The 15,819-nt window shown below is 42.2% G+C and overlaps 1 protein-coding gene across 1 annotated transcript in view; it reads right to left on the bottom strand.

The window, feature by feature from the left end:
- Nucleotides 1–5,939: 5,939 nt before the first annotated feature.
- Nucleotides 5,940–15,819, bottom strand: part of SEC16B (SEC16 homolog B (S. cerevisiae)) — a 61,170-nt gene continuing 51,290 nt past the window's right edge. The window contains exons 20-25 of the mRNA XM_011981466.1: nucleotides 10,645–10,797; nucleotides 10,374–10,472; nucleotides 9,858–9,969; nucleotides 9,650–9,729; nucleotides 7,699–7,797; nucleotides 5,940–7,078 (exon numbers count right to left, since the gene is read on the bottom strand). Coding sequence (XP_011836856.1) covers nucleotides 7,007–7,078; nucleotides 7,699–7,797; nucleotides 9,650–9,729; nucleotides 9,858–9,969; nucleotides 10,374–10,472; nucleotides 10,645–10,797 — 615 coding nt within the window. The 3' untranslated portion in view covers nucleotides 5,940–7,006. The remainder of the gene's footprint in view (nucleotides 7,079–7,698; nucleotides 7,798–9,649; nucleotides 9,730–9,857; nucleotides 9,970–10,373; nucleotides 10,473–10,644; nucleotides 10,798–15,819) is intronic.

The raw sequence follows: 15,819 nt of genomic DNA on the forward strand, positions 1-15,819 counted from the left end.
TATTAACCACAAATATACCCTCAATGTAATAATTAAAAAGCTTTACATTTTAAATTACGGTCTCCTATTTGAAGAAAAAGACCATCAGCCTGGAAATCAGAACTTTAAGAGGATTTAGGAAAATTGATTAACCTCTCTGGACCATGGTTTTTTCACTGATAGAGCCCGCTCCTTCCGAGCCTTCCTGACAGCCTCCTTCCGTGGTAGGCAGAGTGGGGCAACATGACACACCAAGGGCGCCCGGAGAAACGACTATCCTGGGTTTCCCTGAATCACTTATTAGTTTCCTAATTCATCTGTGAGCCCTTTGAGGGCTAGGACTTTGATCTCACCTATGTATCCCATAGAAGATCCTAAATAAATGTTTGTTGATTGAGCAAGTGCCAAGTTTTTAGCTGAGATGTTTGGGGGCACTGAGAGATTCAATTGACATACTTTTAAAGTCAACCATCTAGCTAGCAGAAAATGTGAGCCTGGAACTGAAAGTCTTCTCATTCTTAATACAATGTCTTCCCCCAAGACTACAAAGTCAGCATCTACGAAGTGAGAAAATGGGAACGATTGTTTTCTTTATATATAACTCTTTATTTCAGGGGTTTAACATCAATTACCTTTAAATTGCAAGCTACTCCAGTGCATTTAAAAATTAATTTGATTTAGAAAATGTCAATGTATCTGCAACTCGTCAGGAATATACCTGTTGCTCAAAGCAAATGAGGCTGGATCCCGACTCACAGTTTTAACTGATGTGTATTATTAGGATGACTAACGCCATCTGTGGGCTTGGGGTTGGTTTGTTGTTGTTTGCAAAGAGAAGCAGCTGAAAAATTAAATAAAGAAATCATGACTGTAAGTCTCTCATTGGTTCTTACTTAATTCATGGGCATTTATCCAAATACTCAAAGAAGTGGAATGAAATCTTGACGCACAAAACTCAAATTATTTTCACTCCAGGACAGTGAGGTTTTCGCATGACCCCAAATCATGATCGTAGAACATGAAAACAATGAAAAACAGTGATTATCTTTTACATTCCAAAATGAGCCCTTAAAACTCAGAGACAAGTTTTAAAAGTCAAGGTCTTGGATTTCTAAGAACCAGTTTGGGGAAACATAAAATTAGCTAAAATTTGCTAGCCAAAAGTCTGGATGTATTGACACAATCCTGTGCTGGTAAGTGGGACTTCACAGAGTCTTCGTAGTATCAGCCACTCGGAAGATGCTTTATGGAGAGGCTGTCTTCTGGGTAATCCTCCCTTGGAAATAAAGAGTAATTGCGAGGAAGGGGAAGTGAAAGAGGCTAGGAGTGGAGATTAGGTGAAAAGAGACATTCCGAAAGGAGCCTCATGGATGGCACCCACGCATGTGCACACACATGAAACCATGTACACTCCTCACCAGGGCTCTTGCCTTCAAATGTGTTCCATTGCAACATTCACAGTCCTTTCCTGCCTCCAAACCAACAGCATGGAGAAGCGGGAAGAATTTCTGCAGTAGCAATTTGACAAGTCTAAATCAGATCATCCCCCTTTCATAGATCATGGTGGTATTTGTGATCACAGTACACTATTACCCTTGTTCATCCAGACTTCGTCTGCATCCACCACATCTTAAAGCCACTTTAAACTTGGCCAACAGATATGCTACTCTACATAGCTAGCAGTGAACTTCACCTTCATCTTAACCTATAGGGATGATGTAATTTGAATATATTACATATTTCCCTCAAAATTATATAAATATGTGAAATTCATATATGATTAAGGGATTGAAGCTACAAAGTTATTTGTACATATATTTAGAGCAGCTCTCACATTATGCAGAAATTTCTGTGTTTACATGTCTGTCTCTCCCACTAGACTGTAAGTATTTTAAGTGTCAGAACCATTTTTGTTGGGAAAACAGCAATGCCTGACATGCTATTCAATTAATATTTGATAAATCAGTGAACGAATGTACACATGTCCAGGGACAATGTGGCTAAAAGCCCAGATTCTGAGATCAGACTACCTGGATTCTAATTCCAGCTCCATCCTTACTAGCTGTGTATGTTTGGACAAGTTACCTTACCTCTCTATTCAGTTTTTTTGTTCCTAATATATGTTGAAATCACAATACTATATACTGCATAGAAAGTATACACACATAGAATGCAAGTGTCTGACACAAAATACTCAATAAATGTTATACTATTATTGTTGAAATTCAGGATGTCTGAACACTGGAGCTACCAAAAGACTCCTAGCATTTATCTGGTTTAATCTCCAATTCTACTGAAGAAAACCCCATTTTGTAAGACTTCATTTCATAAGCTGAGGCATGACTCAACCTTCCAAAATGTGAACGAGTTCCCAGGCACAGGTGGTGGTGAGCAGCTGTTTTCCATCTCTGCTGAGGACCAGTTAAGAGTCTTAAAGAGTCACAGGAGTGATTGGAGTAGAAAGTATTAGAAATAGCTTCCTAATGTTTGAGGAACCATGGGCTGAAACCTCAAAGGAAGCCATGGAATCCCACTCTGTTAAGAATTCTTTAAAAATTGGGTAGGTTAACTGGCTCTCTCTAAGATAGGTAAGGGCCAGGAAAACATCTCACAGTAAAATAACAAACAGTTGGCAAAGGTCATTTGAGTTTGACCTAAACTGCTGTTGACCCTGATTATCTGGAAACAGGAATATACAAAAAGGAAGAAAGTATAGGAAGAAGATTTCTCTACCTAGCACGATTGTAATGAAAACATTTTCATATGCTGTTAATCCTCGTTCAGAATAACTTTAAATCTCATTAAGAAACCATTTCTAAAGGACCTGAATGAATGATGCCTGGTATAAGTATGGCCAATTAATGAAATGAAAACAGGCCGTTGTTGAGGCCACATTTTGGGACAACCTCAGTTAAGTACCTAACATTCTGTTGCTTGCAGATCATGCTTCATGCAATTTCCAGCTTAAGGCAGCAAATAGAAGAGGAGAAAAGTCACTTCCATTCCACTCTCTGGTGGAAAAAGTGAGAGAGAAACTCACGTGATTGGAGAGACCCAAATTACATACCTATTATTCTTTTCAAGCAGAAAGAGGGTCTTGCACATTCCGTCTTGGGTAGAAAGTCTTCTGATTTTAGTGAAGAAGTAGATGCAGCCTCTTGCTCCTCTTCTTGGTTACTCAGACGAAGATACCAAAAAGAAAGAGACTTTCTAGGGTAAAACAAAGCTAGCAGAGGCTTTGATCCTGAGCAACCTGAAGCCTGGGAGAAGGCTGAACAGAGAGGACACACAGGTGACTGAGGACTCGCGGCTCATTTACAGCTCTATAGCCACATGAGGGCATTAGACAGAGGGCTGGAATGGTAACATGTGATACAGACCCTGAAATGGAATTTAGTGGTTTGTTCACTTTCAAATTATAGAACATTACATTTAAATGTTTTCCTATAAATACTGAATTATGTGTATATGGCAGAATCATAAATTTGCCCACTACTACTCAGCTTTTCAAGGAAACTATGGTTTATTTCGTATGACTGACCTATTCTTCCTCCAAGCTTGGACTCTGTTGAGAAGGAGCTGAAAAAACAAACTTGCCAATTAATAATATCTTAGGCTCTTCCCTTTCGTACCATGTCTTTTGATCATTCATTTTTTGAGAGAGAAAGAGAATTCTGTTCATTCTCTCTCCCCAAACAGCTCACGGTGACGGAAAAGAGGGCTATGACCTTCACAGTGTGACCTATTCATTGCTGGTGATTTGTCTGGCCCACTCCTGACCTTTTGCCTTTTGGGAGATTACTTGTCCCATCTGGCCTTTGGGGTCATTATGCAATTATTCCCTGCTAGTCTACACTACAGCAGGCTTCAGGGAGCTCAGAGCTCTGCCTCAGATCCCCAAAGCCAAGCTGCTATGGCTCCCCAGACACATTGGACATATTGCCAAGCCAAAGCCGGCTTCTCCTCAAGTCTTGCAGCCTCCCTTCCCAAGGTTACCAGGCGAGCTAGAGGAAAGGGCCACTAGCCCAGTGTGCTCCCTTTCATAGCAGTGTATATCTGTCACAACCTACTCTATTTCCCAAGCCTCCACCTTATAAAAGGAGAAAACAATATTTTCTTCTGACAGCTGCACTTGTTTCACCAAAACAGATTTCAACCATTTGAAGTCGTAAAATAACCATGACTTTTAGCAATACCACCACCACTACCCAAACAGCACAGATGAGCAACTAAGAACTGGGAGTGACCCCAGCTCCTCAGACCCTTACTGGACCTAACCTAACCAATGAGCAACTGGGCTTGTTTTAACCAAGCATACACAGATTAATAGACACATTCTGACTTTGCCAGAGTAAAACCTTTAAATTATGAATCACCATAAACACCAAGAACCTCCTCCCTTTCTAGTGCGTAGAAACCCTGACTCTTCCTCTTCACAAAGTATATTCATTGCTCTGTATTCCTTTGGCTGGGAGGTAACTAAACTCAGTGCTTGCTTTGTTGAGCATAACAGTAGCCACTGGTATTCCATGAATTCTCTTAACAGGAGGAGGACAAGAGGACACAGGCATCCGATGTCTGCGCCTTCCTCTTTGGTCTGCACTCTCTCCTCCCTAAAGTGCTTTATTTCTTGGACAGGACCTCCCCTACACCATTGTGCCCTTGGGCACAAAGCCTCATGGCCTAATGTTGGTGTTAGAAGGGATGCAGGAAGAGAAACTGACTTGGCAATGACACATATTGAGAAGTATGTTTTAATCATCATCCCTGTCCTATACAGATATCAAGAACAAAAAATCTATAGTCAGATCTGGTAGGCCCCCAAAAACAGTCAAGATCTTATTAGATTGCAAATTAATAATAAAAGACACCATAATAAAGTCCAGTTGAGCTTTGAACAATGCAGACATGATAGGCACTGAGCCCTGCAAAGTCAAAAATCCACATGTGATTTTTGACTCCCCAAAAACTCAACTACTGATAGCCCACTGTTGACCGGAAGTCTTACGGATAACATAAACAGTGTATTAACACATATTGTATGTGTTATATGTATTATATACTGTTTTCTTCAAGTAAGCTAGAGAAAAACACATGATTGAGAAAATCATAAGAAAGAGAAAATATATAGGCTCTCCATTGAGTGAAAGTGGATCATCATAAAGGTCTTCATCCTCATAGTCTTCACATTCAGTAGGCTGAGGAGGAGGAAGAAGAGGGGTTGGTCTTACTGTCTTGGACAGGCAGAGGCAGAATAAAATCCAAGTACAAGTGGACCCACACAGTTCAAACTCAGTTTGTTCAAGGGCCAACCGTACTTAGCATATACCAGGCCCATTTCTAAGGGCCTAACTCATGTAATTTTTGCAGTGTTCCTATAAGACAGGTACTATGATTATTATCATCTTAATTTTATAGATGAGAAAACTGAAATACAAGACAGTGAGGTAACCTTGCCCAAGGTTACAGGGTGAGCTACAGATGAGCCAGGATGCAAGACTAGGCAGTGTGGCTCCTGTGAAACATACACTAATGCCACAGCACCACCACTGGATGTCAACATACCAAACTGAAGGAGCAGCAGCCTTTTAAGGAAAAAAGGGGAACAGCATTTACTGAGGGCCCTCCAGGTGCAAAACATTTATGCATACATTTTCTAATTTAATCTAAGAGGTTAAAACAACTTTTTATGGAACAAAATACACAACATTTAGTTTAGTTAGTAAAGTGACTGACTTGCATCACAGGAGCTTTTTGTTCATATTTTTTAAATTGGAAAAAGAATAACATTAAAGTAGACTTAGAAGTTAAGAGGATCTGTCCCTAGATTCTTCATTAACAAAGGGCTCTTTCCAGCTATTCACACTTGATCACACAATCAAATCATTATTAGAAAGACTTCAGGGAAGAGACCACCAATGTACTGTCTTCCTCTGCAAAAATCAGCCAGAGACAAGCACTTGCTATAAAATTATCTGGGTTTAATTATTATCAACATCAGAACTATAGAACATTAACATACTAAACCTGTATTTACAATTACATGTACAAAAAAATGTTCTTTGTGAGGAGCAATTTTCAGCAAATCTGACAAACAGCAAGAGTCATTCCTATTTTGGGTTTGAAAAGAGAAATGGAAATTTCCAAGACGCCCCCCTCCTCCCTCTCACTCCAGTGACCCTCCGAACATCAATTTGCAAAGGCCTGAGGTAGAAAGGGAGGTATTAACAATATAAGGCACTCATTCTTCCCCTCTTATGAAAGGGATGAATTTTTAGGAACTGCTTTCCATCATTTATTATACTGATGTGCCATCCATCTGCATCATTAGGTTCAGTAGTTACCATGACAATATGATGCCTAGAGCAATCTAACTTGATAGCCACATGCCAGAATGTGAAAAAATAGGACCAGCTAAGAAAGTGAGAGAAATATAATTAATCTGAACCACATTAAAAAAAAAAAAAAATGTGCACAAAACTAGGACCAAGAGGGAAACTGCTGAAGTATCATTGAAGAGGAAATTATAAAGGGCAGTAATAATCAAGTTTCAGTATAAAAACTTTGCTAAGTAGAGCCATGTATTGGTCTATTACTAAGACAGGAAGAAGTCCAAATTGGTCTAGAACATTGTTCTGAGCTCCTGCCCCTCCCCCGCTTCCCATTTCCTGCTACAGGGCTCTGTGGTCCCATCTTTGATTCTAGCTGTTAGGGCCCTAATTTCCCCAAGGCTCTCAAGCCACCACCATAAGTGCCACCACTATGTCACTCTGCTCATGTGCAGTCTGCTATTAGACCCAGACCTGCCACCTGATGAAATAATTTCCGGCATTCTGAAGCTAATCTTAAGAGACTGAATTGTGCTGTGTCTTGAGAGATCCTGTCTTCTTGCCTTCTCAGTGACTGGTGGAGACATCGGGCTGACACAAACCTCTTGAGGGTCCCAGTATGGTAGAGAGGGACTGGGAGATTGAGAAAAGGAGAGCAAGCAAAGTTGTGGCGATGAACCTGGGACGCGTGTTTATTCTCAGCATGGCTGAGTGGGATAGCGACGCTGAGCTAGGCGATTTGGCCGATTCAGGCTAGTGGCCATGGGCAGCTGGAAAAGAACAAATATTACACTGAGTACAGCCCCAAACATGACTCTGCCCGGGATTGATTGGATGGATGGAGCTAGGGCACCCTGAGCCTCTGTGTAGAACATTTCCCAAGGTTGTGTTCTAATTATCTACCTCCACCCAACACCTTCACCCAACTATGGTGAAAAGAAATTGGATTTTATAAAGAGAGGAGGCCAAATGAGACATTAGCAGAGCTAAGTCTACCCAGTTTGCTGAGGAACAGGGAACTTAGCTTCTCTCAAAGTTTCCAGTGATCCCTTTATCCCCAGGACAGACTGACAGTGCAGCCACACTACTGATGCCAACACCGACTGTGTCTCCCACTTCTCAAGAGCTATTAAAATTTAAATACGATATTAAGAGTAACTACATTTATTGACCATTTTCTGGGTTCCAGGCCCTTCATATACGTATCTGTGAGCTAGCTACTACTGACCCCGTTTTACAGATGCAGAAACTGAGACTTGGACAGTCTCAAGACTCTCCAATTGCTCAAGAACTCACATATTGTAAATGGCAAACTGGGATGATAAACCTAGGTCTCCTTAATCCAAAACCTGTGCTCCTGGCCAGCCCCTCCCCCTGAGGGTTTCCTTACCTGAGGGACCTGAGATGGGTTGTAAAGAGGAACAGTCCCTTTTAAGGCAGGTGGAGGAAGCAGAACACCAGGGTTGGAGCAGAGCTCAAAGGAAACACTCTGTGATAGAAAAGCATGGAAAATCCCATCAGTGCCCGCCTCCCAGATTCCAGAATGTTGAGGCTTTCAAGAAGCACATCAGGATTGTTTGGTTTTTTTCTCGGTGATTTCTTTGAGTTCCTTATTGACTCTCCAAAGGACATAAACAGAAATTTCTCAAAAGAAGAAATGGCCAATAAACAAATGAAAAAAATGTTCAACATCAATAATCTTCAGGGAAATGCAAATTAAAACCACAATGAGACACCATCTTACTCCTGCAAAAATGACCATAACTAAAATGTCAAAAAATAATAGATGTTGGCACGGATGTGGGGAAAAGGGAACACTTCTACACTTCTACACTGCTGGTGGGAATGTAAATTAGTTCAACCTCTGTGAATAACAGTATGAAGATTCCTTAAAGAGCTAAAAGTAGAACTACCATTCGATCTAGCAATCCCACTACTGGGTATCGGCCCAAAAGAAAAGAAATCATTATTTGAAAAATACGCTTGCACAAGTATGTTTATAGGAGCACAATTCACAATTACAAAATGTGGAACCAACCTAAGCACCCATTGACTAATGAGCATGTAAAGAAAATGTGGTATACATATACGATGGAATACACTCAGTCATTAAAATGAACAAAATAATGTTTTTGCAGTAACTTGGATGGAGCCAGAGGCCATTATTCTAAGTGAAGTACACAGGAGTGGAAAACCAGGAACCATATGTTCTCACTTATAAGTGGGGAGCTATGAGTACGTGAAGACATACAGAGCGACATAATGGACTTCAGAGACTCAGAAGGGGAAGAGGGGGAGGAGGGTCAGGGATTAAAAAAAACTACACATTAGGTACAACCCACATCCATGCCAACACTGCTTGGGTGATGGGTGCAATAAAATGTCAGAATTCACCACTATATAATTCCTCTAGGTAACCAAAAACCACTTGGGCCCCAAAAGCTACTGAAATGTTTTAAAAGAGAACCATATCAGAAGGATTTCTTAATAGAACTCAGGGAATCTCAAGCAAGCCAACATGGTTCAAGTGGACACATCCAACCCGTGGGTCTGGAGTGGCAATACTGACAAAAAGAAAAAGCCTCAATAAATTATATTGATACCATCATAAAAAGTAATATAACCTTCAAAAGGCCTAAAATTATACAAGCGTTATCTAACCAGGCTTAAAGAAATAAAAATGTTTTCCTAGCAATAGATATGAGATCCATACTAATGTGGACAACTCATCAAGAAGTTACCATAGCCCTGGACAAGGTCTCCAGTGAACTCTGCCTCTTCCTGGGACAGGTAAAAAGGCAATTCCCCAGGCTTCCCCTGAGGAAGCTGTTATAGGTTGAAATGTGTTCCCAGAAAAAAAAAAATCACATGTTGAAGCCCTAGCCCCCAGTACCTCAGAAAACATATGTTTGGAGAAACATGAAAATACAACATTTGGAGATGGGCTCTTTAAAGAGGCAATTAACATAAATGGAGGTCATATTGGCAGCCCAATCCAGTATGACTGATGTCCCTATAAGAGGAGGAAATCTGAACACAGACATGCTCAGAGGAAAGGCCGTGTGAAGACGAAGAAAGAAGATGGCCAGGCACAAGCCAGGTCATCTTTTCCTCAAAAGAAATCTGGACCTCAGCTTTCAGCCTGCAGAACTGTGAGAAATTAGGTTTCTGTGGTCTGAGCCTCCGTTCTGTGGTACTTTGCTATGACGACCTGAGCAAACTAACACAGCAGAGAAGCATTCCTCATGTTCCCCAGGAGTCAGCACTGTCCACACTGAAGGTTCAGTCCTCACACACAGGCATCTGCTGGGGTCCGAGGCTCCAGCCCAGGGGCTGCTCACCTCAGGTCCAGACAAGCCTCCAACCCCAGCACCCGCAGCTGCTCCCCCACTGGATGTGGATCCTTGGCCTTCACCCCCACCTGGAAAGCAATGAGTCAGAACTGTTTCCTCTGCTCAGGACTGGGGGTCCCCACTCCCAGAAGGCACCCCCACCCTTGGGAGCGCTGAGGGGACCACCCATGGCCCAGAGGACGCGAGGTGGCAGTACCTGTGCCCACGGAGAAGGCGCTAAGAGTTGGCAGAGGGGGGGACTCAGGAGAGGGTGTCAGTGAGAGGCCCAGGCCAGCCTGGTGGGGAGAAGATGCTCTGGGGGTCTCCCGCTTTGTGGAGAAAGAAACGCAGCATTGGCGACATTGGTGGTTAACAAATTCACGCCCACCCACTTGCGTTCCCACACTCAGGATGGCGGCCTTGCCACAAACTGCTGCTGGGTACTCCCCAAAACCCCCTCTCCGCATTCCACTCTTCTGCTCAGTAATCCACACTAGCTCCCTCCTGCTGACCCTCTAAAGTTACATTTCTTCATCCTAACTTTGTAAAGCTTTTATAATCTGCCTTGCCCCCACAGGACCAATTCATTTCCCACCATCTTCTGTCACAAAACCTCTGTCTCGTGTGGCCTGGGGTGGAGTCAGGTGCCAGCTCTGAGAGCTCCTAGGTGCTAAGGCAGCTCCCTCTGAAAGACCCACAGACAGAGGCATCCTCTCCCTTCCACAGAGCCTACCTCACAGTCAGGGCTGTCCGAGGAGTCCTCCTCTCCAGAGGGAGATGCGTTCTTGGTGGGCTTCGATCGAAACCAGCTGAACCAGCCAAACCCTGAGCTCTGGAAGGGGAAGAGGACATTTTATGACCTGCAGGTTTGCTTCTCCCCCTGACTATGAGGTTAACCCGCCCCCATGTGACAGTCAGAGCCCAGACTTCCAAGTCTGCACCACCCTTAAGGAAGGGATTGGCAGGGGGAGGAAGGCCGGGGAGAGAAGAACAAGTCCCTCCACCTTTGTATGCTCCTTCCCATCTCCGAGCTTGCCTCTCCGGGCAGTATTTTGGGGAGAGTTTTTATCAGCCTCATCGGAGGACTCCTCCTCATCCTCCTTGGTTGAATTGGTGGAACTCTCAGAAATACTTGGTGCTCTGGCAGCCAGCGGTGTCTGGAATTAAAGAAAGAACTCACATTTGCATGGCACTTGACAGGTTACCAAACACATGTGCACATACTCCCTCACCTGACCTGCTCAGAAGCAGTGGGATTGTCTCTCAGAATCGTATTGTACTGAAGAGGAAGGAAGGCTTAGCCATGCAAAATGACTTGCTGAAGGTCGCAGGATAAAGTCAGAGCCCAAGCCCATGTTATCCCTAATCTTACAGACCTTGTCTGTGGTGCCACCTCTCCAGAAACATACAGTTTTCAGAACTATGCCAAGGCCTGGAGCAGGAGTTATGGACTGCTACTGCTGGAGATGAAGAGGGCCAGAAAACACCCCACAGAGGCCCACAAGCCCCCCCAAAGAAAACAGAGAACGTAGCAACCACCAAACATAACTCGTCTTAGAGCTCATTTCCTAACAGACTTGCTCAAGATCAACTGCGAACATATGCGCCAGAGAGGGGTAAAATACACCCACATCCCTTTACATTAACTTTTTGTTGTGGTGGTGGTAAGATAGATACAAAATAAATTTTGCCATTTTAACTATTTTTAAATGTGCAATTCAGTGGCAGTAAGTATACACACAGTGTCGTACAACCATCACCACTAGCTGTCACCAGAACTTTTTCATCATCCCCATTACATAACTCCCCATTTGCCCCTCCCCCAGGCCCTGGTCACTGCTATTCCACTTCTGTCTCTGAGTTTGCCTATTCTATGTGTCTCACATAGGTGGAGTCACACGACATATTGCCCTTTTCTGTAATATTTACATTTTTCATTCTCAATAAAACACAATTGATACAAACCTTAGGAAATACTTCGGCAAAATAAAGAAAAAAACTTTATTTTTTATTCAAATGAATATAGTGTTGACTTTGTGCCAGGCACTGTTCTAAGGGCTTTATATGTAGTGATGCATTTAATCCTTACAATAGTCCTGTGAGCTAGGTGCTATTATTATCTCATTTTATATATGAGAAAACTAAGGCACAGAAAGGTGAAGCAACCTGTCTCGGGTCACCCAGCTCATAAATGGCGGAGCAAAGGCTAAAGGTAGGCTGTCTGGCTTTCCTTCAAGGAATTTCTCCTAAGTGAATGATTCAAGACATAGACAAGGGCTTATATATTTGTCTATATAAGTATATAGTGCTGGATGCCCAGCACTGTGTGTTATATATGAGTGAGAAAAGGAAGGAGGAATGGAGGGAGGGAGGGGAAAGAATGCAACACTCACAATGATTAACGACAACACGGGAATAATCAACCAGAATGCGAGCTCCTTACTGTGGTCATGGAGGCCCCGTAAGCTTGCCTCTGCTGCCCTCCAGCCTTTTTTCTCAGCCCTCTTCCCTACTCTCCCCACTCTCAGGGCAGAGTGGCTCCCTTGATCTCCCTTAACTACACCAAGGGAGCCACTGCAGGGCCTCCAGTCCTGCTGTTTCTCTGCCTCGAATGCCTTTCCGCTAGATATTCACCTGGCTCATTTCCATGCTCCATCCTGATCTCCACTTGAAGGCCTCCTCAGTGACACCTTCCTTGGCCACTCCTCTGAAGTGAGATGCCTGGCACATATACTTGTCTATGTTTAGTCACTTCCACTAGACTTCAGCACCTGAGGGAAGGCTTGGGCTGACGTGCTGATGCCACCCCAGCCCCTGTGACAGGGCCTGGCACATTGTAGGAACTCAGTGAATATTTTGAATAAATGAATGAATAGCGCTACTTTCATAAAATGAATTTTGCCATGCCAATATTAAAAATCATATTTATAGGGGGCACCAAGATGGCCAAATAAGAACAGCTCCAGCCTCCAGCTCCCAACGTGAGCAACACAGAAGATGGGTGATTTCTGCATTTCCAACTGAGCCTCCGCTGCTGATACTCAGGCAAACAGGGTCTGGAGTGGACCTTCAGCAAACTCCAACAGACCTGCAACTGAGGGTCCTGACTGTTAGAAGGAAAACTGACAAACAGAAAGGACAACCACAGCAAAACCCCATCTGTACGTCACCATCATCAAAGACCAAAGGTAGATAAAACCACAAAGATAGGGAAAAAGCAGTGAGGGAAAGCTGAAAATTCAAAAAATCAGAGCGCCTCACCCCCTCCAAAGGAGCATATCTCCTTGCCAGCAACGGAACAAAGCTGGACGGAGAATGACTTTGACAAGTTGAGAGAAGGCTTCAGTCAATCAAACTTCTCAGAGCTAAAGGAGAAACTATGAACCCAGTGCAAAGAAACTAAAAACCTTGAAAAAAAGATTTGACAAATGGATAACTAGGATAACCAATGCAGAGAAGTCCATAAATGACCTGATAGAGATGAAAACCATGATACGAGAACTATGTGACAAATGCACAAGCTTCAGTAACTGACTCGATCAACTGGAAGAAAGAGTATCAGTGATTGAAGATCAAATGAATGAAATGAAGCAAGAAGAGAAGTTTAGAGAAAAAAGAGTAAAAAGAAATGAACAAAGCCTCCAAGAAAGATGGGATTATGTGAAAAGATCATATCTACGTCTGATAGGTGTACCTGAAAGTGACGGGGAGAATGCAACCAAGTTGAAAAACACTCTACAGGATATCATCCAGGAGAACTTCCCCAACCTAGCAATGCAGGCCAACATTCAAATTTAGGAAATACAGAGAACGCCACAGAGATACTCCTCGAGAAGAGCAACTTCAAGACACATAATTGTCAGATTCACCAAAGTTGAAATGAAGGAAAAAATGTTAAGGGCAGCCAGAGATAAAGGTCGGGTTACCCACAAAGGGAAGTCCATCAGACTAACAGCAGATCTCTCAGCAGAAACTCTCCAAGCCAGAAGAGAGTGGGGGCCGATATTCAACATTCTTAAAGAAAAGAATTTTCAACCCAGAATTTCATATCCAGCCAAACTAAGTTTCATAAGAGAAGGAGAAATAAAATCCTTTACAGACAAGCAAATGCTAAGAGATTTTCTCACCACCAGGCCTGCCCTACAAGAGCTCCTGAAGGAAGCACTAAACATGGAAAGGAACAACCATTCCATGTTGGAATGTACCAGCCATTGCAAAAACATGTCAAAATGTAAAGACCATCGATGCTAGGAAGAAACTGCATCAACTAACAAGCAAAATAACCAGCTAACATCATAATGACAGGATCAAGTTCACACATGACAATATTAACCTTAAATGTAAAAGGGCTAAATAGTCCAATTAAAAGACACAGACTGGAAAATTGGATAGAGTCAAGACCCATCAGTTTGCTGTATTCAGGAGACCTATCTCACATGCAGAGACACGCATAGGCTCAAAATAAAGGGATGGAGGAAGATCTACCAAGCAAATGGAAAACAAAAAAAGGCAGGGGTTGCAATCATAGTCTCTGATAAAACAGACTTTAAACCAACAAAGATCAAAAGAGACAAAGAAGGCCATTGCATAATGGTAAAGGGATCAATTCAACAAGAAGAGTTAACTATCCTAAATATATATACACCCAATAGGAGCACCCAGATTCATAAAGCAAGTCCTTAGAGACTTACAAAGAGGCTCAAACTCCCACAATAACAATGGGAGACTTTAACACCCCACTGTCAACATTAGATGATCAACAAGACAGAAAGTTAACAAGGATATCCAGGAATTGAACTCAACTCTGCACCAAGTGGACCTAATAGACATCTACAGAACTCTCCACCCCAAATCAACAGAATATACATTCTTCTCAGCACCACATTACACTTATTCAAAAGTTGATCACATAGTTGGAAGTAAAGCACTCCTCAGCAAATGTAAAATAACAGAAATTATAAAAAACTATCTCTCAGACCACAGTGCAATCAAACTAGAACTCAGGACTAAGAAACTCAATCAAAACCGCTCAATTACATGGAAACAGAACAACCTGCTCCTGAATGACTACTGGGTACATAACAAAATGAAGGCAGAAATAAAGATGTTCTTTGAAATCAGTGAGAACCAGATACAACATGCCAGAATCTCTGGGACACATTTGAAGCAGTGTGTAGAGGGAAATTTATAGCACTAAATGCCCACAAGAGAAAGCAGGAAAGATCTAAAATTGTCACCCCAACATCACAATTAAAAGAACTAGAGAAACAAGAGCAAACAAATTCAAAAGCTAGCAGAAGGCAAGAAATAACTAAGATCAGAGCAGAACTGAAGGCGATAGAGACACAAAAAAACCCTTCAAAAAATCAATGAATCCAGGAGCTGGTTTTTTGAAAAGATCAACAAAATTGATAGACTGCTAGCAAACTAATAAAGAAGTAAAGAGAGAAGAATCAAATAGATGCAATAAAAAATGATAAAGTGGATATCACCACCGACCCCACAGAAATACAAACTACCATCAGAGAATACTAAAAACACCTCTACGCAAATAAACTAGAAAACCTAGAAGAAATGGATAATTTCCTGGACACTTACACTCTCCCAAGACTAAACCAGGAAGAAGTTGAATCCCTGAATAGACCAATAGAAGGCTCTGAAATTGAGACAATAATTAATAACCTACCAAACAAAAAAAGTCCAGGACAAGATGGATTCACAGCCGAATTCTACCAGAGGTACAAGGAGGAGGTGGTACCATTCCTTCTGAAACTATTCCAATCAATAGAAAAAGAGGCAATCCTCCCTAACTCATTTTATAAGGCCAACGTCATCCTGATACCAAAGCCTGGCAGAGACACAACCAAAAAGAGAATTTTAGATCAATATCCCTGATGAACATCGATGCAAAAATCCCCAGTAAAATACTGGTAAACCAAATCCAGCAGCACATCAAAAAGCTCATCCACCATGATCAAGTGGGCTTCATCCCTGGGATGCAAGGCTGGTTCAACATACGCAAATCAATAAATGTAATCCAGCACATAAATAGAACCAAAGGCAAAAACCACATGATTATCTCAATAGATGCAGAAAAGACCTTTGACAAAATTCAACAGCCCTTCATGCTAAAAACGCTCAATAAATTCGGTATTGATGGAACGTATCTCAAAATAATA

This window comes from Mandrillus leucophaeus, unplaced genomic scaffold (genome assembly GCF_000951045.1).
Source record: "Mandrillus leucophaeus isolate KB7577 unplaced genomic scaffold, Mleu.le_1.0 Scaffold226, whole genome shotgun sequence".
Taxonomy (NCBI): domain Eukaryota; kingdom Metazoa; phylum Chordata; class Mammalia; order Primates; family Cercopithecidae; genus Mandrillus; species Mandrillus leucophaeus.